Raw genomic sequence first — 24,685 nt, forward strand, 5'->3', positions numbered from 1 at the left:
GAGACCCCACTCTTGACTCCTGGCTTTACTGGCTAGTTTTCAGCCCAGTGTGAGTGTGTGGGTGTCTGACTGTGGCCTGCAGGTCCAGCAGCCCCGAGCACAGCATGATTTAAAAAGATTTCTCTGTGCCAAAACACTGAACCGGCAAAGAAAAAAAGATATCTCCCGGCATGAGCTGCCTACTGAGCTGAAGGTGATTTGGCTCTACTCATGGAGGAGAGAAGGTCCACTCTGTTGTGTTCACTTTGGCTTTCAGTAGTCAGTTTGGATTTTAGAGCCCTTATTTTCATTCTTTTTTCCCCTACTCTTTTTAGAAGATCATCGTTCAGTATTGTGTCCAACCTGCGTGCATCTTAAAAGACACCAAATATACTGTAGCAAAAACCAAATCTTATCTCAAGGTCCAAGGCTTTTATCCACATCACTCTTTGCTCTTCCTCACCAGTTTTATTTTTTTATTTTCATTTATCTTCTAATTTGCTTCATCAATTGATCAGGAAAGCTGTAGTGGTTGTTACTTATGGTTATTCAATCTCCACACTGGTGTGAAGTGAGAAGAACAAGTTTACGTACATTCGTTCATATTCGACTTAATGTCCCGCCCACAACACTACCTGACTCTCTTTTACTGGGTATTATGTTGAAAGTTACTAATTTATTAAATAATTGCTTAAAGCATTTAAACACAGTTTTGTGTTGGAGTTTGTAACGTTCTAAAATCCTAATTTTGACTTAAAGATTTTCATTTTCCCCTAACCCTAACCCTTTTTCCGCCGTCAAACTAGCAAAAGTGGATTCGTACACGCCCTAAACACACCTGCCCCAGGCGCTTCACGCGGTACGCTAAGATCGTTAAAAATAGGGCCCGAAGTTGTCAACTTTTACGAACTGTACAAACCAAATCTGCCACAAGTGACTGGAAGCAAACCTGACATTAAGAACACCGTTTTGACATTTTGGGGTGGAGGTGTGAGGAATTGTGTGAAGTCTAAAGGTCTCCAAACAACAGCTGACCTGTCAGCATTAATTGCCACTGACTGCTCATGAACTGTGCGTAGTTGATAGTGCAACAGGATCTGTTTGGTAATGTGACGGTGACGGTGGCGGGCAGCCAGCACTGCGAGCAAACACTTCCAAACACACATTCAGAGCGCTCGGGATGTTCGACGCATATGTCTCCAGACACTTGTCACATCGTTGCTGAAAGTTTTTCAGGAAGTTTCTTGGAAAACTTCCACCTGCTGTTCCCGTCAGTATCAGTTTCACAGAACCACGCGTCATTCTCCTGGAAGCTGAAGGACCAAAAAGAAAAAAATAGCAGCTGTCTCCTTTCAAAATAACAGATTCCCAAATGCCAAGCTAGAGTTTTTACTCCTGCTGGACCACAAACATCCTCGTCCACCACAAAGCGAACAAAACGTTCAACAGACACTGGAAGTCCCTTCCTGCAGAGCTGAGCGAGTGAGGAACTGAACAAGCTGTCAGTCGAGTAAAGTTTAACTCTGTTGAATCCATTTTTTTTTTTTATGGAAATCAGACTTTGACAGCCAATCACATTTAGGTGCTTCCTTTTAAATTCCAATCCTGTGTTCTGCACAACAAATAGTTTTTTTTTTATGGCCATCCCGATATCAACTTGCGTAAAAACGCATATCTCCAAAGACTGAAACACACCGCGAAAGACACTGAGGGTGTATAATTCCCAACTGGTCCAATACTGATAATTGGTAAGTGGGTCTCCGCATCAGGTGCTAACGCAAAATCCCCCGTTAGCGTCTGTTTCGGACATACCGGGCAGAGCAGCAGCTCGTCCGCGGCACTGTAAGATAACGTAGTATTAAGAGCGGCAATGGTAGCAATGGAGTATGAAAGATCAAAAATATGCGTAAGGAGGCAGGTCGGGACAGGTCAGGACTTTCACCCAGGAGACCGGGTGTTCGTGTCCCGTTCTTGTCCCGCTTGTCACTGAAACGTACATTTGGTAACTCCACCCACCATCTTATCCTAACACTGTCCCATTCTTGTGTCGCATGTCATTTAAACATATGTCCCGGGGCGCCTGGTTAGCTCACCTGGTAGAGCAGGCGCCCATATATAGATAGATAGTTTACTCCTAGACGCAGCAGCCACAGGTTCGACTCCAACCTGCGGCCCTTTGCTGCGTGTCATTTCCCCCCTCTCTTTCCCATTTCAAGTCTAAGCTGTCCTATAGAAATAAAGGCCTAAAATGCCCAAAAAATAATCTTGAAAAAAAAAACTAAACCATAATAATAATATCATAACAACAAAACCGACCCAGAGCGTCAAAAGTTACGCCAAGAGTCCCGACCAAACGCGTCTAAATATCACGCTAAAGGAGACTTTTCGCGTCAGTAACAAACGCCAAAGGCTCCTGATCAAGCGTTGCATTTTGACGCAATGGGAGTGAGAATTTGTTGGAAAACAGAAAACTTCTTTTTTTTTAGGGCTGTAGGTAACAATTATTTTCATCATCTGTGGATTATTTTCTGGATGAATGGATTAGTTATTTGGTCTCTAAAATGTCAGAAAATTGTGAAAAATGTAGATCAGAGTTTCCCAAAAAGCCCAAGATGACGTCCTCAAATGTCTCATTTTGTCCCCAACTCAAAGATATTCAGTTTACTGTCACAGAGGAGAGAAGATACTAGAACAATATTCACATTTAACAACGCTGGAATCAGAGAATGTTTACCTATTTTATTCATTAAAAACAGACTCAAAACGATTAATCGATTATCAAAATAGTTGGTGATTAATGTAATAGTTGACAACTAATTGATTCATCTTTGCAGCTTGTGCCTTTTCTGTTCAGTTTAATGTTCAGTTTTTTAATAAAAGATGGGAAATCATTTTTTTTTTGATTCAACAAGCAATTTGTTGTATTTCAGCATTATACTGAAAGCAGCAGAACTGAGTACATTCTTTGTTGCATGTAATATTGTTAATCACGGAATTCAACGTTTTCACATATCTTTCTCATATCGTGCAGCTCCAGATTCATGTTCCTCCCTGTGTCTTGATTTCTCGTGAATGCCCCGCTTTTCCTTCCACGGAAAACATGTTAGGTGAAATGGAAACTCTAAATTACCCTGAGGTGTGGGGCGTGTTCATGTCTGTACCTTGTGATAGAGAAGCAGGAGTCCTTTTCAACTGCAGGGGCTTAATTACCTGTAACATGGGGCATATAGAGGCGATGGAGGGACTGACCTTGGCATTTGTACATGCTGTTTGGTATGCCAATGTGGAAAATGGTCGGGGGCGGGGGGGACAGACACCAGTGGAAAAAGTGTGAACATGAGAAACAAGATTAGAGATTCAAGGTTCCTGCTGGGGCTGGAACAAACTGTGCTAAGTTTAGTTACACACTCGTTCATTACTTCTTCTTTAGTTTCTGTACACCTTCGATGTGAACCCATTTCTTACTGTTTTTAGTAGTCTTTATGCTAAGCTTAAGCTAACCACATCCATCTGAATATCTCACTGCTACATAGAGAAAAGAAGGATTTAACATTTTCAGTGTTTGAATGTGTTGAACTGTTTCTTTAAGTTACAGGATGACTCAGTTTGGCAAAATTGTTCTATACAAATATTAGCGAAGACATCTTTAAGTCCTTTTAGTTTTCAGTTTGAAACAGCTTTAACTGTGTAAATATAACGATTATCTTTATGAACTCTTCGTCTGACTGGATCTGGGTCTCTGGCGTGTTTCAGGAGTGATTCGCCACATCGGAGGGAGTCCAGAGGGAAAGTCTTTTGGGTTTCCTTTATTTAGTTTTTCAATTAAATTAAATTGTATTTATAGTATCAATTCATAACAAGTGTTATCTCGAGACACTTTACAGATAGAGTAGGTCTAGACCACATTCTATAATTTACACAGACCCAACAATTCCAGTAATTCCTCCAAGAGCAAGCATTCAGTGCGACAGTGGTATAAAGTTTCCTTTTATAATGTACTACTATATCAACTGAGTACTCTTTTACAGTAATGGAAAGGGGCTTCAACCCACCCCCAGTTTGTTACATTCAAGTCTGTTGGAAGAAATCTTTCTGAAATCACTGTTTACAAGGCATGGGCCGTTAATACGATTCTGACCGTATGATAACCTACTTTCACAGTATTGTGGTTTTGCAATTAGAGCTTTAAAATGTATTATTTTTTTAAATGTCTTGGTAAAAAACTACTTTGAACACGTATTTATTAAAAAAAAATGTAAACACACTGCACACTCTCAAGAAGAAGGATTACTAAACTGCAGTTTCTCTACTTGACCACTCATAAAAAAACAGCTCATACTTTAGGAACGGTATGACAGAAAATGTTAGTGGTTCTAAAACCTTGATATTTTCAATCTGCGGTATACCTTGAAACCGTTAACCAGCCCATGCCTACTGGTGACCTTTCCAAAGTCCAGACTATTCTTCTGCCCATCCTAAAAAAAAAAAAGCATTTCTAACTTGTTTCTCAAGTTGCAACTTTGTCTAGGTGGTGATTTTGTGTTAGCGAGACTAGGGTTGGGTACCAAAACCTGGTTCCTCAATGGAACCGGTGGGAATCGGACCTGATTAGAATGCAAATTTCAGTTCCTCATTTCGGTGTCTGAAACGGACGTAAAAATACCACACTTTGTAGGTAGTCTACCGTTAGCTAGCTACCGTAAATGTAGGCTACTTTTAAAATGCCATATTTTCCCTCTGGGCTCACCAAAACAGACGTAAAAGCATATTAATCGTTCACTGCATGTGATCGCTAGTAAACATATTATACTTGCTCTGCTGGTCTATTGTTAGCTAGCTAGCTTTTAGTGCATTTAAAATGCCTAAAGCGAAGTATTCCGACAATGCAAAATGCAACAAACGTTTCAAAACACGTCGAATTTACAGAAACGCGTGACGACACATCTTAAAGCAGGACAGCTTGTGGACATTACATTACATGTCATTTAGCTGATGCTTTTATCCAAAGCGACTTCCAATTGCTATATATGTCAGAGGTTGCACACCTCTGCAGCAACTAGGGGTTAAGTGTCTTGCTCAGGGACACATTGGTTGATGTATCCCAGTGGTATGTGTCATATCCACTGAACCATCACCACCCATCATTCCCAAGTTGTTAATAGTGTAACAGTTATTTATTGTTGAATTATTGTAGTTGTGTGTTCGGTGACTTAGGTTTACTTATTATATATTTAAGTACTTTAAAATGTCAATATATTGTTAAATTTAAATAATTTTCAATTTAAAAAAAAACTCTATAAAAGAGCCTTTCTTTGATGTAATTTTTCAGTTTTTCAAGTACCGGTTGGGCATCGGAATCGTAAAAATCCAAACGATACCCAACCTTGAGCAAGACGTCACAGTGATTAGCTCTGTTATTAACATTAAAGCAAATGAAAAACCCCAGGTCTGATAAACGCCATGAAGAGATGTTCTTCCTGCCTCATTTGAGTCGTTTGGACGCTAAGCAGCAGAAGCTTTTTGTTCTCTCGTGGTATTCACTAATTGGAACCAACACAACAGCTGATAATGATCTTGACCACAGGCACAACCGAACAAATTAACAGAGCCAGCTGGAAGGCACTAACAAGATGGCATTAATGGCAAAATAAACACAGCGAATTCAAGCAGCCACTCTCTCTTTCAAGTTAAAAACACAAGGTGTAGACGGCGCTGAAATGGCTGAGATCTGTCTTCAATGGATTAGTTGTGTGTAGGGGTATTCAAAAAAAATCGATTCATATACATAGATAAGTAAAAACTAAATACAATCTTCTAAAAACCAATGAATGAATAAATAATATACATACAAATGCAGGCTTGTAAATTGCATGTACAGGACGCAGGAGTTTTAATTAGTAGGGGTGCAACTGATCCCAAAACTCACGGTATGGATCGGATCACGGTTTTGAGTGTTATCTACCAGACGGAATCCGGTAGATAACATTACCGGTTGTTTAGGCACCGGTGTCATATCCGGATTTTAACATGCACCGTTCACGTAGAAAAGATAAATGCGTTCCTTGTATCTTATAAAACTGACTGTCTGTCATATCTGCTGAAACTGACCCTATGTTCCAGTAGAACTACATGAAGCAGGTCATTAAAAATATAAATCCAGCTCCTCTTGCTCCACCTACAGCCTGTAGTGCGATTTGCAAAAATCCACTTCTCCCTGTTCAGATGCACCAATCAGGGCCAGGGGGGAGTGTCTAACTGCATGTCAATCACTGCTCATGCACACGCATTCATTCTCCCTTGTGGGGGAAGGGGCTTAGGAGACAGTTTTGGGCTTCAGCAGAAAGGGGGGGAGGGACTGAGAAGTTGTCGATGTTGAAATATTTTGGCTAAGTCCTGGATCTTCACAATCCTACCTACAGCACCTTTAAGTAGCAGCGACAGTCATAGGTGTAATTTACAGGGGGTGGGGGGGATGGGGCGGTTACACCCCCACCCCCAATAATCAAAACTGGCCAGTGCCACCCACCCCAAAAAACTTTTTATATAAGACATTTGCTCCTAACTTGATGCAGAAAAGGCACAAATTGGTGCAGAAAAATTCACCAGAATGCAGAAAATGTTTGACATTAAAAATTTCAATTTTGCTCGAAAGTGGAGACCTCAACCCCCCCCCCCCACACCCACGCATCCCAAACCATGAGCATTGATCCGTACGGACCACGGATAAACTGTGGTCCGTTACACCGCCAGTAATTAGGTCTATACTCAAAGCAGAAACATGGGAGTTTCCTGGATGATTTAATGACACACCCTTTTTAATGGATAGGACAGCTTGACATGAAGCGAATGCAGAAAATCCTCACAGGTCGGACTCGAACCCTGGACCTTCTGCGTTGAGGCATACCCGTCTATATATATATATATATATATATATATGTGCTCCTGCTCTACCAACTGAGCTAACCTGGCCACTCACAGCCATATTTTGTAGATGTTTCAACCATTTGTTTTTATATTCATTCATTTATACTTCTATATTCAGAACTCCTCAACATGTCGATCAGAAACAGAACCCAGCAGCAGAGTTGTTGTGAATACAGTCTTTGATATTATTTTTTCCTCTGTAGGTGGCATATGTAGAATGTATTCATTAAAGAAGATTAATTGGGACTTTGGAAGGGATTCTTTCTTGGCTCAGAGAGGGAACACGGTAGGTTTTGAGAAGCACCAGAGGCCAGGGGTTCACGAGTCCTGGAGATTATCGATCCGATTCAGCCGAAAGAAGAGAAATCAATGAAACCGAGTTGTCGAGTCAGTCGTGTCTCCCACCGGTCGCATGTCGGTTTCATTTTGCCTTGTGGAAGATTTTCTGCAGAAGGTTGTTTTTCACCAGCGGCGCTCAGAGCTCACTGCTGCGTGAGTGGACCTGCCAGTCAAACTAACGGAGGTTGTTGTGGCGTGTGTTTTGCAGGTGGCATTTATTTCTTTGTTCAGCAGGAGTGGGTTCACTGCACATGCTAACTGCTGCCTGTTCCACATCGACCTGACAGAAAATTCAGCTCTCCTTTGTTCCAGAGCTTTTTAAACCGCACTTTTTAAACACACAATTTTCTGACATTTTGCAGACGATGAGGATTGACAGAAAAACATAAATAAACAGATGAATAGATAATGAACTGGACTTCTGTATTTAAAAGATGTTGCAGACAACCAGTAAATGACCTTAGAAGAAATCTCTCGAATGTATGACATTTTAAGGAAACATTTTATTAAATATCTCCAAGTGAGGAACTTTATTTGATCCATGCAAAACCAATCAATCGGGACTCATGCACTCATCCTTAGAAGAAATTATAACAAAAAAAGTGCAATGAGAGCGGTTTGATTTCATTAATATATAACTGGCTTGCATCTGGCTCCAAAGAAACATTGACTTTTGTTAAAAAAAGTAAAATAAATGAAGCACATGAATCCATACGTCTCAGTGTAGAAACACGTCTTCCACTTCACCTGATTTTACTTTACTTTATTGTTCCATCAAAGGAAACTGACCTCTCAGCACAATACATATGAAGTACACGAATGCATGAATATTTAAAACCGATCCAGCACTAAACTCAATAAATAAGCAGCGGGCTCCAAACAGTCCATCCGTATGCCGCTGCATTTTGGACCATCTGAAGCGCTGGGTTTATTAACGGTCCACAGTGTTCTTATAAAGCAGCAGTCGATGTGGTGCACACAGCAAAAAATATGTGTAATAAATACCAATTACAGAGCTTTACTTTCGTAGCCAGCGTGGAAGAAGTCTTCAGATGCTTTACTTCAGTAAAAGTACTAATACCACACTGTAACAATACTCTGTTACAAGTAGAAGTCCTGAATTGAAAATGTTCAGTAAAAGTATGTAAGCAAATCAGGAAAATGTAGTCAAAGTATTAAAAGTAAAGAACTCTCCTCCCATTGTGTAAAGAGTAAAGGATCCAACCAGTTGTGTGTTTAATGGTCTCATCATCTCAGCTTGACTTGTAGCCGTTATAGTGTCGGCTAGTTTACTTTAGAATCAAACAATCAGATTTTATAAACTACATGTGTTTTGTGTGCAGGAATCATAATGTGTAAAGTAACTAGTAACTAAAGTAACTAGTAACTAAAGCTGTAACAGATGAATGTAGCGGAGTAACTAAAGTCCAATATTTCTCTCTGAAATGTAGCGGAGTAGAAGTAGAAAGTGGCATGAAAAGAAAAGACTCAAGTAAAGTACAAGTACATTTGGAAGTACAGTACTGGAGTACATGTTACATTCCACCACTTTTCGCAGCGTTATGTAGGAATGGTTCATAAAAAGAGCTGTTAATGATAGTCACATTCTCTTGGATACATATGCATAAATGTATTTGATGGAAACATGCTCTGAAATTCAGTTCTAAAACATTTTCATAGAAACATTAGTAATGGTATAAATATGTATGTAGGTTACATTCTTCAGGAGGCTGGTGGATTTCCAGGATCTGTATCTCCTTTTAATTCATTTCTATGTTTTATTATTCTCTGCATGTCAGATTTGTGAAACACAGCTACCAAAAACAGAAAGGAATGGGGCACCGAGATGTTCCAAACGGCACAAGTAAACGCGTCGATGAACTCATCTCTGCTGAGTTATGTCGTAATGAAGCACGGAGAAATAAAGTGGACGGTTCTTTATGTGAAAATGTCAGAGATTATTACTTAAGGGTGTAGTTTTGTGCTACGTAATTACTCTAATAACCGACACGCACGATGAAAAATGTCAAACACAAAGTACTGTTATGATTTTTCTACTGGATTGAATCTGAAACGTAAGGCTGTGTTCAGACATGTAGGTGTCACAGGAGTCATTTTGGGAGGTTACACAGAATATTATGGGCGCACAAATGTGTTTTTAGTGGAGATAAGTCATTCTTATAGCCCTCCCTGGGCCCATGTCGCTGTAACATGCACTTTAATCTTTCTACGGTGTGTGGGAACATGAATGCAACATAACATATCACTCATGCTGCTGTTTTCTGTGTTTGCTGAGTCCAATTTATTGTTGTCCTTATCTACAGTACAGTCACATTCACGTAGGCGTTTTAATTTTGCCCAAGATCAAATCGCCTCCTAGTCACCGTAATTAGTACCGCAGATAAAGCTGCTCTGCCTTAGCAGTCGTAGCCAGGATTTTAGAAATACTGAAGTGATTGGTCCTCCAGCTGAGTTTGTCTTTTTAGATTACAATGTTTTTTGTAAACTGTTAAACCTATGCATCATTCTTTTAAGATGACTTTGTACATACAGTATAAATGCCTTCTTTTGCATTGATATCTGCACATATTTAATGATCCGCTGATGCTATTGGAAATAACAGTGGGAAGAAAATCTCATTTATTATCATTGTTTGGCCGATTGTGTGCAGAAGGTCAAACACTCACATTAGATTAGATTAGATTCAACTTTATTGTCAATGTGCAGAGTACAAGTACAAAGACAAACGAAATGCAGTTTGCGTCCAACCAGAAGTGCAAAAAAGCAGAAAAGTGCAATGTGATATATAAAGTATAGACTGGTGTTGCATAGGCAGGACAAGAAATATATTTCAGTGTTATAAGAGCAGAATACATATGGCTATGTAACATGAACAGTGTATGAACAACATGTACAGATATGTGCAATGTAGTAGCAGTGACATTATATTAGTAGTAAGAATAATATAGATATATGCAGTGTATTAGCAAAACATATAATTATGAATGAGCCATATAGACATGTGCAGTATGTGCAGCTATGTGCAGTGTTGTAACATTATAAGAGTAGTAAGAATAAGTGTATGTGCAGGATGAATAGTATGAAGAGGAGTAGAATATGGCTATGCATAAGTGTAATTACAGTATGTACATTTGTAAATAAATAGAACAGTATGGGTGGGATAGGGTAGTGCAAAATTAAAAATTTTAAATTTTTCCTATGCCTTTGACTCTGTTTAAAATGTTTTTGTAACTTTTTTCAATGCTTTGTTTTTTTAATTCATGGTCAATTAGGATCATTTAAACGACATTATACATCATTTTTTAGTTAAAAGCAGAAGTTATGAATTATTTTGAATAATAGTTAATCTGATGACGGATGATGGATAATCACAGACTTGTTTATGCAAAGTTTAGTCAGGAGACTTTCTAGAATGTTATAAAATTGAATAAAACACCCAAAATTCAATGGAAGTAATCATTCATTTTACCTGCGAAGAATGTTGTATGGCTTCCATACAACGTTCATGCATCCATGTTATGTTTGGGCAATGTAGTTGAAGAAACATATATATATCTGATATTAAAAAAACTTATAAAACGGGTCAAATTTGACCCGAGGACAACACAAGGGCTCAACTAAAGACCACTAGAGTTAAGTGAAGCAATGTGTGTGCAGCGCTGTTGAGGAAGGTCTGGCAATGCGAGACTATGCATACAGTAATAAATACGTTGAATACATACAAATTACAGTGCTTTACTTTTTGTAGCTATATGATGGGAACAGCCTGTTCAAACACAGAGCAGTCTTTATACGGAGCTCTCTTAGCCCTGTGTTCTGTTCTGTTTCGAGCTGCTCTGACAACAAGATCAATGACAGCCAGTGAATGTCGCCCAGGATGCCATTTGGGTCCTAACTGAAGACATAAAAGAGCCCCCAGGCTGCCATATCGGGGCCCAACGCCCCCCGCTGCTTATGGATCTACTGGTTTCCTTGCGAGACCCCGCAGGGAAATCACCTTTCAAAACGTGAGACACTCATCTCCTGTGAAATATATATGCAGCGCGAGGTAATGAAGAGGTGCATATGCGCAGTGGCATTTCCACTACGGTGTGCAGAGCTTCAGTACAAAGTAAAGCGCGCTCCCCCCGGTGTCGGAGCTTTGATAGAGATGGATGGGGCCATTGTGGATGTAATAGGGTGAAGGCGCTGCGTGTTGACATTTCTGTTATGGCGCGAGAGTCACATCAGGCGAAATTCTCAGAAGTACATAATGAAAAAAGAGACTCGGGAGTTGCAGAATGCAAGTCGATTGCATTTTTATCCGCTCGGCTTATGCCGCGTAAGGTGACAAACAGCATACAGCTGGGGGAGTTATGGATAGTTGAACCCGCTACTTACAAGCTTCACTAATCATACAGTATACGGTTCTTTACAGCTGCAAAGTTGTCCACTATTAAATTAATCTCCAACTATTTCGAGAATTTATTAATAGGTTTGGGTCAAAAAATAAACCGATTGCAGCGTGTTAAATGTGAATATTGTTCTAGTTTCTTCTCTCCTCTGTGACGAGACATTTGAGGATGTTATCTTGGGATTTTTGAGAAACCCTGATCTACGTTTTTCACCATTTTCTGACATTTTAGAGACAAATTGAGTTTTTTGTGCCAACTTTTTGAATGTGAATCAGACGGACTTTGAAGAAAAGACTTGATGTGAATGTTTTTGTTTCAGGTCTGGTGAAGCTGGGTATCCACTGTGTGACGTGTCAGAAAGTTGCCATAAAGATTGTCAACAGAGAAAAGCTCAGCGAGTCTGTTCTTATGAAGGTAAGACACTTTATACTGTGTGTGTGTGTGTGTGTGTGTGTGTGTGTGTGTGTGTGCGTGCGTGTGCGTGTGTGTGTGTGTTCTCATTTAATTACATTCATGGGGTCCACAAACCAGGAATACAACAAACTTGTGGGGTCCCGACAGCTTTGTGGGGCCAAAATGCTGGACCCCACAAGGTTAAAGGGCTGTTTGAGGGTTAAGACTGGGTTTTAGGATTAGGGATATAATTAAGTTATGGTTAAGGTTAGGGTAAGGGTTAAGGTTAGGCATTTAGTTGTGATGGTTAAGGTTAGGGTAAGGGGCTAGGGAATGCATTATGTCAATGACGGGTCCCCACAAAGATAATGAAACGCACTTGGCAAACTTTGTGATATCAGCAAATATTGTCACGTTGTCCAAATAATTGATATCACTCAGTTGCCTTATTTTCCTAGCATATCATACAAACCTGTTGATGAGAATGCGTTGGGCTCTGGTACACACACAATACTTAAATAAGTTAGTAATTACATTCAGTATTTTTTTGAGATTTGTTGACTATAAAGGAAATATAGCACATCAACAAACAAGAGTTAGCCTTTAAATTTCAAGTCCTTAAGTTAGTGTGTAGAGATCAAACGTAAGAATATTTCCAGTAATTTGTTTTACTAGGAGAAAGTTTTGTTCAGTGGTTTTGGGTTCCCTCCTCCCGAATCAAACAATGTCTTTTCCTAGAGACGGAAATAAACCAGAATGCAACGCAGGTTCTGGCTGTCACTGTTTCGCCCCCACGTTGAGCAGGTGTTTGGCTCCGGCTCTTTGTTATTATGACTGTCACCACCTGTCTTCTCTGGCCACCCCCACCTGAAACAAACAGCTGGAAGCGGCTAAAACTGGCCAGATGAGTCACATTGTGCAGAATGTCAGCGTCCAGTGAGGTTGGCTCATTGTGCAGCTAAATGTGTGGACTGTGGAATACTTTCTCTTCCTTTTGTTCAGCCGATAACGTTTCTCTGCGCACACACACACACACACACACACACACACACACACACACACACACACACACACACACACACACACACACACACACACGGACACACACAGACATTACCAAAATTGGTAACTGGTCTGCTGTTTGTTGCTGAGCAGGTGGGTTTATTAGAAACCAGCTGCTGCTGGAAACCAGGTTTATTAAAGCAGGGAGACCAAAACAGGAGAGTCGAGGCGAGCTGCAGAATTGATGATGATTCTGTGTGGAGCTACCTCTTTCACATTACACAGCTATTTGATGCATAGTTATAAAAATATCACTTTGTGCAGCTGTAAACATCCACATTTGAAGGCTCAACAGTTTTCAGATGCGTAAAGTTACTGCCGCAGCAGTTAACGCGGTCATTCCTTAGTTCTCTTAATGCAAACACAAGCTTTACGCTGAAAGAGGAAGCTTACAAAGCGTACAAAGTCATTTTCAAATAATGTATAACTTTACAGCAAAGCAACAGTTGGGCAGTATTGTGTGATTAAAGTGATGGAAACCTCATTCCCTACACTGTATTGTGCTCTTTCAGAACGTGTGAAAAGGAATTCTGAGTCTCCAAGTGCTGATTTGAAAGCTTCCATTACAGTTTTCTGCTTTATTATAATCTCACTCTGTCGCTCGCTCGCGCACACACACACACACACACAACACATTTCATACTGAGAGTCAGAACATTTCTGTGGGTACTACCCACTGTTTTCCCTACATCTGTAAAAGACTTTGATGCCCTTATTTGGCGTGGGGTTTAGGGGGTCCTCCCTCAAGAAAATGTCTTTTTTCAATTAATCAGAATGCAATTTCACATCACTTTGGACCATTATTATTACCATATATGTGTCTAAAACGTTAAGAAAACTAGAGCAGATGATAAATTAAAAGGCAAAACTTGCTAAAGAAGTTGAACATTAGATCTGATAAAAAGTCATTTAGTTAGTTTTGAAGCTCACGTTCAGCCCTATAATGTAAAACGCTGCAATTAATAGTCTGTTTTAGACTGGATTACTGTCGTCTGAGGACATTTTTGACATCATAGGCACAACTGCTTTATTGAACAGGAAAGAAGCAGAGGTGTGTGTGTGTGTGTGTGTGTGTGTGTGTGTGTGTGTGTGTCTGTAAGTCAGTCACTATAAGGGTTTCATATAGATTGGACCACCAGCAGCAGCAGCTCATTTTCCTGCTGAGAGTCCGTGTGTCACACCTTTTTGGTTCTCTTAAGTGCATCATAAATACTTAGCAATTACATACGTGTGTGTGTGTGTGTGTGTGTGTGTGTGTGTGTGTGTGTGTGTGCTGCTGTAGTCCTTGCTTTTTGCTGTTCTTTCATCCTAATGAGGAAAGTGAGTGAGGGACACTTAAACCAGCTCCCTCCTCTCCTCAGTTATCGCTGGCGGCTAATTGGCTGTTCACGCTGATGTTACTGCGGGTGCAGAAGGCCATTGGATTGTCTAGTGCAGTTACATCTCACGAATGTCGTCAAGATAACTTGGAAGTGCGTTCAAGGCTGTGAACGACATCAATGGTAACCAAATGGTTAAGCACGTCCAGCTGTCAACCAACCGTCCACCTTTAGCGCCACCCAAGATGGCTTGCTTTGGAATTATAACGTTGCACTACAGTACTTCCATTTCCAACTCATTCTCACTCCCAACTCGCCAAATACTTAATGCTCTGAGTAACCCATTAAAGGTCACATGTTATGCTTTTCCGTGTTTTCTGTCATATCTACAATGTTATAATGTCGGATTTTCATGTGAAACGTGGCCAAAACAAGGTGAGGTGAGGTAAACGTATTTTAGACCAATCCCCGTGAGCTAAAACGTTCAGATTTTCTGAACGTTCCTGTTCCAACAGTTTTTTCTACTCTCGGCTAAGTGTTACACAACACTTAGCAGGCCTTTTCCGGCCTTCTCTGATTGGTCATCTGCTCCAGGTAGGCAGGACTGGAGTGTTTTTTTTTTTTAAGCTGTTAACATTGCCGCATGTAGCTACATGCTAACGGCAGTAAAATATGTCATCTGGGCTGCCAGTGTTGTTAAATTCTCCCCAGTTTTGGGTCGCATTAACGGACGCTACTGCTGAAACACCGATTGGGTAGTGTTTGGTTCAGAAGCCTTTATCTGCGATTTTTGACGGTACAAAGTGCTGCTTCGGTCCACTACAATCTAACATTAGCATACTTCTTACACAACTATTAAGTAGCTGCATGCTAATGCCAGATAGCTGTAATCTTGGCGGCCAATGCTGGTCATTACTCCCCAATTCCAGGGTCACATTACTGGTGGGAGATGTCCGGTTGTGTAGTATTTGGTTTAGAAGTCTTTATTTGTGATTTTTCACGTTTCACGTTACAAAGTCCATCTATTCACTCCATTGCAGTAGCTCTGGATGGAGATTTCAGGAAACACGCTGGCCAATCAGAGCAGACTGGGCTTAAAGAGACAGGTGGTCCAGCAGAGCATCTCATACAGAGGGTGAATACAGGTGCAGCAGCCACGTATGCCAGTATGAGAAAGATACAGTGATTTTAGAACATTAAAGCATGTAAACATGTCCTAGTACAAACACAAATATAGAAGTATGAACCTGAAAATGCTATTTCAATCAGGAGAGACTTTGTTGCAGATATGCAAAGATTTATTGTACATATTTATGATATGTAAAGTACAGTCTTTGGAGATTAGACTCCATCGTTATTTGAAAAATCAAAAAACTTGTAAAAGGGGTAGAAGCCGAAAGACAATCCCCCCGATGGAGTCTAGACACTGATTGTGGCGTGAGGAGCCCGAAGGAGCAGGGGAGGAGGAGGGTGGTGCTCTTATCCTGAAATGACAACTGAGCAGCAGAGAGAGACAGGTTTAAAACAGGGATGTCATGCAGTGATTGGCTCGTGATTTTCATGGCCGCTTCTGATTGGTTAAAAGAAAGGTGAACACCTCTACAGCTGATCCGGTTAGAGGAGAGAGAAAGTGATTATGTTTTAGAAGTCTTCCTGAAAGAACTTGCGCTAAGCTCCATATAATAGTTCCCCTTTAACTGACGTTTGCCGTCTGCCACTGTTGTTTTAAACGAACGCGGTCACACTGGTCACCTAGACCACACCCGTAGCTGCCAGGAGCTCGTCGCTGGACGCTGATTGGTTCGGACACACACCGCATTACTTGAAGCCTGACGAGATGGATTTTCATTTAATTTGTGACATTGCGAGAATCCAGCTGTCCTACAAGGTTAAGGTCAGGGCCCCTTGCTGTCATTTTTAAACGTGCTTGGTCAGAACCCCTTGGCGTCACTTTTTGACACTCTGTATTCCTTTGGTGTCATTTTTAAACGTGAAAGGTACAACCGCTTAGTTAGGGTTAGGAAAAAGATTGTGGGTGGTGTTAAAAGATGTTCAGTACAGGCCAAAAGTTTGGACACACCTTCTCATTCAATGTGTTTCTTTATTTTCATGACTATTTACATTGCAGATTCTCACTGAAGGCATCAAAACTATGAATGAACACATGTGGAATTATGTACTTAACAAAAAAGTGTGAAATAACTGAAAACATGTCTTATATTTTAGATTCTTCAAAGTAGCCACCCCCTTTTTTTTTTGATAACTCTGCAAACCCTTGGTGTTCTCTCAATGAGCTTCATGAGGTAGTCACCTGAAATGGTTTTCACTTCACAGGTGTGCTTTGTCAGGGTTAATTAGTGGAATTTTTTTCCCCTGACCAGAGTTTGGTTTTTCCAGTTCGTAAGCCAACGGAGAGTTGCTAGACTGACCGTGGCTGCAAAATTACATTTGCTGCCGCTAGAGTGCGTCTTTTTAGGCTAGGTTGCCGTTGCAATTGAGTTTATAAAATGACCAACATTGACATTTTTCTGGAGGGAAGTCTTGATCAAGCCTGCATGTTACATTTCTTTCCCACAGTGAATTGCAATAGCATCAACTTTTTTGGGAATTTCTATCAGTAAAGTTGTGGCATCACGACTACAAAACACACACATCTCACTTATATTTCCGTCAGATATCCGCCCGTCAGCCTTTCGTATTTCTAATTGGATGTGATGGAGGGGATGTTAGGTAGCAGATGCTTCTGTGTGCCTCTCAGCTGAAATTATTTTCTTTTCCCGTCTCTGCTCTCTCTTTTCCTCCGCCCGCTGCATTGTTTTGTGCGATGCTAGCCCAATCCCTCCTCTGTCTGTCTGAGGGGGGTTGCCCCAGCAGCTTCCTCTAATCTTTTTACCGCCTTGGTCTTATTTTAGAAGATGCTCAGGCCCTGTTGTCATGGCAACAGGCAGCGATTGGCTTGAGTTATGGCCGTTGCTCTCACACAAAGAAGTCTAACCACCCTCCTATAAACATAGCCTATGTATTAAATAAAAAAAAAACAGGGATTTGGCGGAGTTGCATGTTTAAAGCATGACGTTCTTCCCAGCTCTGCTGCCCCCTTGCTTCAGTTGGCATTTTGAAAAGACCCCATTTTGTTTGACATTTTCCGAGTGCTGCAGGTTTACTTTCTTCTGTTCTTTTATCCCAAACTTTGTGCAGTATTGGGTGCATTCTTTTGAGGTTTGCATATGAATGCATCCTCTGTTCACGAGACACATTTACATTTCCCTTGTCCATTGTTACACATGGGACCTTTTAAAAGGAATAACCCAAATCATTTCCATATAAATACATTTCTTTATCCCTGACTGATACAGTTTATTTTGCAACACTTGAACACTTTCCCACTGGCTGCACTAAACTCTCGTGGTCTAGTAACACAAGAAGCAATGTTTTTTTTAGGTTTCTGGTTTACTTAGAAGGAAAAGGAGTCTGTTCTTGCATGGAAAACAATACACTGTCAGGTTTTATTGTCCAAATGCCTAAAACGAGACTGTCCTCGCCCGAAAAACACCCACATAAGTTGTTTGTTTAAAGGTGCTCTAAGCGACATTTTTTGTCACATACCGCAAACGACTCATGTTTACATGTATAGTGGAGGTGCCCTCTAGTAGCTGTAGTAATTATGACGGGAGCAAGGCAGGAAGTAAGGTGACAAAGTATAAAAGGGCCAAAAACAGGACTTTAACCCAGGAGAACCGATAAGTAGACAGAGCTAAACAGAGCTATGTCGTGTTCTGCGTCACGTGTGTAACATTAACGTCTGATTTTAACCCAAACCAACATCTTTTTCTAAACTTAACTAAGAAGTTTTGGTGACTAAACCTAACAACCAAACTGTGACCTTTTCACAACAATAACGACGTATTTAAAACCGTGATTGGTACACTCTCTGGTTTAGATATGAGGATATAAAACGCTCCTGTGTGTAGTATTAGAGGGGAGGACTAAACAACATATATCATTATATGTTTCTCAAGTGGTGGTACGTGTACCCCTAGGGGTACTTTGCAGTACGTTGAGTATAAAAAAAAGTTAATTAAAAAAATATCAGTCATGCACAATTCCTAAAATAATCACTAATGTATGTTGTTGATTCTAAACATTTGAAATGTAGCATTTAAGTGTTTTTCAGTTACAATAATGTTAAGTAAATCAGACACCGATGGCGCAGCGCTGTATTGTGCTTCTTTGTATTTAAGCTGGTCATGGGGGGTACTTGGATGAAAAGATAATTCAACGGGGGTACATTCTTGAAAAAAGTTTGAGAACCACTGGTTTAGAGGACCATTCAAGTGACAAAGCCCTCTAGTGGCCGTCGGGATTAAAATCAAGAAGTGAAGCCAAACATGGTCCAGTATGAAACGTGCTAGTTGTGTGTGATGAAGAAACTTGAAGCCTCCATGAACACTGACACTAGTCCATTCACATCACCAATATTTGCATATTCATAGGTTCTGGATTTGTGAATGGGGCATAAGGAGAAGGTGTAGAAGTCATTTTAAATTACGTCTGAAAACATATATGTAAGTATGTCTATTATTGTAAAATCAACATGTATTTTGGAAAGCACTGACAACCAATGCTATTATGGGCTCCAGATCAAAAACCCACATCTGGGTCTTTTCGAAAAAGCAATGATTTCTGACCTGATTTTTTTATGATTTAAAGACACTGTAACTGAGTAGTGGCTGTACAGACGCGTCAAAGTGTCAAAACGATGAACCCAACATTCGCGATTGCTCAGACCATGCCGTGTGTGTGTGTGTGTGTGTGTGTGTGTGTGTGTGTGTGTGTGTGTGTGTGTGTGTGTGTGTGTAACCAGGTCTGTTGGACCTTGGGAAAGGCATGTCCTAATATTTTTTTCACAAGTCCCCATATATCATGAAAACACGTGTGTGTGTGTGTGTGTGTGTGTGTGTGTGTGTGTGTGTGTGTGTGTGTGTGTGTAATTGTAAAGCACTGCGGATAAAAGCGCTACACAAATGCAGCCAGTTAACTGCAGCCTCTAGAAACTCGCACATCATTGGCCAAAAATCCAAAAAGAGAGAGACTCCACACTGTTGCACAGAAATCTAAATCCTGCAGATTTCCATTTGAAATCTCAATCTCTGATCTTTCTGCCAGTGCTCGCTGTCGCCATCTTCTCTCTCTCGTGTTAATAACAACATTAACTTATTCCCGTCTTCGCCACACACACATCCCTCTGGGGGGGCCTCTGCCTCAGTCATGTGGTTATGTCCACATATTAATGCAAACATACGATTGTGGGTCTGCCCTTATGCATGTGTGCATGTGTGTGATTCTTGGTGAGATGAGCAGCCTGACATTTCCAGCACTTCTTCAGAGATCAGCACCTTACACGGGCCGCAGCGTCACCCCGTCTGGTACCCACATGTCAAAGCTGGCATTTACACCAGAGTCTCACCGCTGCTAATGGAGAGTCTCGCTACAGGAACCAAAGGTGGAGCAACCTGAGCCGCTAACATTACAGACAGAGGAAAGCTACAGCCGTGTGTGTGTGTGTGTGTGTGTGTGTGTGTGTGTGTGTGTGTGTGTGTGTGTGTGTGTGTGTGTGTGTGTGTGTGCGTGTGTGTAAGTCAGTCACTATAAGGGTTTCATGTAGATTGGACCAGCAGCAGCAGCTAATTTTCCTGCTGAGAGTGTGTGTCACACCTTTTTGGTTCTCTTAAGTGCATCATAAGTACCTAGCAATTACATATGTGTGTGTGTGTGTGTGTGTGTGTGTGTGTGTGTGTGTGTGTGTGTGTGTGTGTGTGTGTGTGTGTGTGTGTGTGCGCGCTGCTGTAGTCTTTTTGCTGTTCTTTCATCCTAATGAGGAAAGTGAGTGAGGGACACTTAAACCTGGCTGTTCACGCTGCTGTAACGGCGGGTGCAGAAGGCCGTTGGATTGTGTAGTGCAGTTACATCTCACGAATGTCGTCAAGATAACTTGAAAAGTGCGTTCAAGAGAGTGAATTTCAATATATATTTTCAGTTTTCTCTTAACGTTGAAAATATGAAGGCCACAATCTGGTGCTTTCTTCCATTACTATACATGTGTTGAAACAAAAATGAAAAAACTTGGAATTTTACTCACAAGTTGTCATCTCAGCTAAACAACCACCCCGTCTTGCATCACTTGATGTATTTTCCTGTTATCTCGTTGTCGGGGATGCACCAGGATGCATACGCGTTGTCCTAGGCTACCTTGGCAAGTGGTTTAAATCAGATTATGACGCAAGACACGTGGCGGTTTACACTTGTATTAAGCGGTCTCCACTTGTGATCTGACCACCCAAGACGCATTCAAAACCGGATGTAAACACGGTCTAAAACGGGAGTAATGACATAAAAATTTGTAAGTAAAATTCAATTAAGTTTAAATGATTAATGGACTACTTTAAAACTAATGTAAAACATTTAATCTGACCAGTTTCCTGTGAAATAGGTCCTGAGGGAACACTTGTGGTGACAGCAGAGGGTGTGTGTGTGTGTGTGTGTGTGTGTGTGTGTGTGTGTGTGTGTGTGTGTGTGTGTGTGTGTGTGTGTGTGTGTGTGTGTGTGTGCGCGTGTGCGCGTGCGTATGTCTGTGTGCCACTCAAGCGTGTGTGTGTTCCTGTGTGTGTGATTAAATGTCTTTTTCCAGTTGAAGTGCAGCAGATTGTGTGTGAGTGAGCCCCTCAGAGGTGGGACCGGGCCCTCTCATGCCTGACCGGACCTCATTTCATCTCCTCAACGACTGGCTGCTCGTGTTAATGTTGTCAATACGGACTTAACCTGGTTGATTCTACCCAGTGCTTCTACTGCACAAAGTGTTTGTGTGTGTGTGTGTGGGTGGGTGGGTTGTGTGTGTGTGTGTGTGTGTGTATGAAAACAGCAAGTCTGGTTTCACACCTGATAATTGATGATTGAAAAATCTATTCTGATATCTAGGGCATAGATTCTTTTCATTTATCATTGATAGATGTGATATTGTAAAAAAGCGATTGGGGAAATATTCCCACTTCTCCAGTGGATGTGTTCATTTCCTCTAGTGGATATGGGCCCCTTCTCCTGTGGACATGGGCCCCTTCTCTCTAGTGGACATGGGCCCCTTCTCTAGTGGACATGTTCCCCTTCTCCATTAGACATGGGCCCCTTTTCCAGTGGACATGGGCCCCTTCTCTAGTGGACATGTCCCCCTTCTCCATTAGACATGGGCCCCTTCTTCAGTGGAAATGTCCTCCTTCTCTAGTGGAAATGTCCCCCTTCTCTAGTGGACATGTCCCCCTTCTCCAGTGGAAATGTCCCCCTTCGCTAGTGGACATGGGCCCCTTCTCTAGTGGACATGTGCCCCTTCTCTAGTGGACATGGACCCCTTCTCTAGTGGACATGTTCCCCATTCTCCAGTGGAAATCTTCCCCTTCTTCAGTGGAAATGTTCCCCTTCTCTAGTGGAACTGTCTCCCTTCTCTAGTGGACATGTCCCTCTTCTCTAGTGGACATGTCCCCCTTCTCTAGTGGACATGTTCACCTTCTTCAGTGGAAATGTTCCCTCTCTCCAGTGGAAATGTTCTAGTTCTCCCTTGGGAAATGTTCCCCCTTTTCCTTTCTTTCTTCTCTGTTTTGGGCGTCTTCACCAGCGATGCCCTTTTCAGGGACCGAGTGCTGACTCAGCAGATGACAGAGCTGGTTGCAGTCCAGCTACAGGAGACCGCATCTGCCCGTTTTCCCACAATTCACCACTGACCTTAATCTGTTCATCGCCGCATCATCCCTCGGCGTGATTGTTGTTAAGGAGGCTGTGAACGCTGCTGGCTCCATCTCACTCAACACCAGACGTCTGGATGAAAAAAAAAAAACGGGCACGCCGCCGGCTATTTACCCAGCAGCACCGGCAGCAGCCGCGGGACGAGCTGAGGAGACGCTCTCTGCTGATAGGCTGAGCTGGTGGCTGACATGCAGATGTCCTGTCCTGCTGTCTGCCATTCATTCATTTTCCCTTCAATCCTGCCATCTTGTTTCCTTTCTTTTCATCTCCTCTCCTCTACTCTTTCCCTCTCTTTCCATTTTCCGTCTTTTCCTTGTCTATTCCTTTCCTTCACTTTTCTCGTTGCTTTTTCCTCTCATTTTCCTCCTGTTTCGATCTTTTCATTTATTTTCCTTGCCTTTTCTTTTTTGCTCTTTTCCTCCTCTCCTTTCCTTTCTACTTTTCATCTCCTCTTTTCCCGTCTTCAACCTCTCTTTACTCTTCTTACTCCTCTAATAATTTTATGTTATGTCCTTCCCTTTCTGTCCCTCTTTGCTTTTGCTTTCCTCTCTTATTTTCTCCTTTCGTTTCCCTTTTGTTTCCTTGCTTTCTTAAATTTTCTCCCCTTATTTCTCTTTTCCTAACCCTCTGCTTTCCTCTCCTCTCCTCTCTTCGTGTTTGATGACTCTGTCCCACAACCGATCTGGTCTTCCTGTCGTTCCTCTCAATGGATTTGTGTTGCTTCATAAAATGCCTGGATGTTCTGTCTCGTCTGCCAAATCACATGAAGCTGTCTCCTCTGTCGTTTGATTGCGCCGCTGCCGTCTGGCCGTGATTGGATGCCGTAGCGGGCCGGGCCCGGGCTCTCCTCATCAGCCCTCCTGCTCTCTCCCACAGTCGCTCGGACGTCATAGCAACAGATGGCGGTTTGATTACAGAGCGGATTGTCCAATTTATCGCCCCTCATGCCCCTCAGCTCTGTATCGTGTTTCAATTAAATGGGGATTTGGAAGCAGCGCCCGAGTCTATCCTCATAATTTATTAAGAGGAGCTATCACGCATTGGAGGCGTTGACCGGGGGAGGTTGTTGGCATGATTCAGGAGCTCTGAGACCCTCCGTGGGCTTAACTTTTGAGATGTTTGAGAGTGTTCAATCTTTACTCTTTACACCATCTGACCGTGAGCCACTAGAGTTGAGAGGTTGGAAAAGATATATTTATATATTTGGGCACCCCTGCTTCAGAAGGAAATGTAGCAACAAACAGAAGATGTGCATTCATAGACTTCATAAAATAATTTCGCATATTTGACTATAGATAAAGCGTTACAGTAGTCTAACGTGCTGTTGCTGAATGCACGCACCAGTTTCTCAGAGTCAGTTTGAGACATGAGTGCTCTAAGTTTTGATGTGTTTTTTTTAAGTGATGAAATGCAGTTTTGGTGATATCTGTAATCTGATTTTCAAAATTGAGATCAGTATAAAAAATAATGCCAAGGTTTCTGACTTGCTCGCTGTATTTCAGGGAATCCAGGTCTGAATAACTCTTTTGTCTTGTCTGTATTTAGCTGTAGAAAGTTTTTGGACATCCAGCAATTGATATCATTAATACAGTTTACTAGTTTATTAACAGAGCTGAGCTCATGAGGAAAAGTACAACTGTGTGTCATCGGTATATGACTGCAAGGCTACATTGTGTTTCTTAATGATATTACCAAGCAGGAGATTGAAGAGTAATGGTCCAAGGACAGAGCCTTGTGGTGGCCCAGGCGTCCTTTAATTGCAATCGGATGCAGTTTCTCTTAATAAACACCAGTGGTAGTGTTTTGCATTTAATGGCTTAATGCTGTATGTGTGTTATGACTGTTTGTTGTGTGTTTGTGCCTTTACATCAGTGTGTCTGTCTGTTGGCCAGGCTGTAGACTTTGCGGAGGACATACTTGGAGGAGTGTGTTTTTGATTGCCATTGTTTATCTCTTGCTCTTCAGTCAATGAGTCAGTCAGTGTGTTTGTAAGGTGTGTTGCAGAATTGACTCACTCTAAATGCAGCCGTTTAGTGCTGCAAGGCCTGAGTCACTGTCCATATGGCAGATCTTCTCAGATGGGTCATCGATCTTCCCCAGCTGTCCAACTTCACACTCGGCTTCAAATCATCCCTGCTCGCGCGTCATAAAATCTTAAGTGAAGGGAAACAAAATGTGGACAAATCACACCTGGCCAGGCTCACCACTCCATCTGACTGCCATGTGGATTGATACCCATGAAGTTCGACATGATCGGTCATTGCTAAAAATGTAGCTGTGAGCGGTATCATCTCACTCCATCTTTTTATTTTCATGCATTGAAAGCAGGAACAGTTTAGCCGTATCACATTCCACTGTGTCACATGTCTCGACTTATACTCTGGGTGATTCATCCCAAAGAAAGGCTTACTCTGTCATCTATAATGTAGTTCCAGCATCATTTAAAATATCTGTCACGGCTGG

The 24,685-nt window shown here is 41.6% G+C and overlaps 1 protein-coding gene across 1 annotated transcript in view; it reads left to right on the top strand.

Moving 5' to 3' along the window:
- LOC114561149 (serine/threonine-protein kinase BRSK2) overlaps positions 1–24,685 on the top strand; it is a 199,922-nt gene that overhangs the window by 77,570 nt on the left and 97,667 nt on the right. Inside the window, exon 2 of the mRNA XM_028586925.1 lies at positions 11,977–12,071. Within this exon, the coding sequence (XP_028442726.1) occupies positions 11,977–12,071 (95 nt within the window). The remainder of the gene's footprint in view (positions 1–11,976; positions 12,072–24,685) is intronic.

The sequence above is a fragment of the Perca flavescens genome, chromosome 1 (assembly GCF_004354835.1).
Source record: "Perca flavescens isolate YP-PL-M2 chromosome 1, PFLA_1.0, whole genome shotgun sequence".
Taxonomy (NCBI): Eukaryota; Metazoa; Chordata; class Actinopteri; order Perciformes; family Percidae; genus Perca; species Perca flavescens.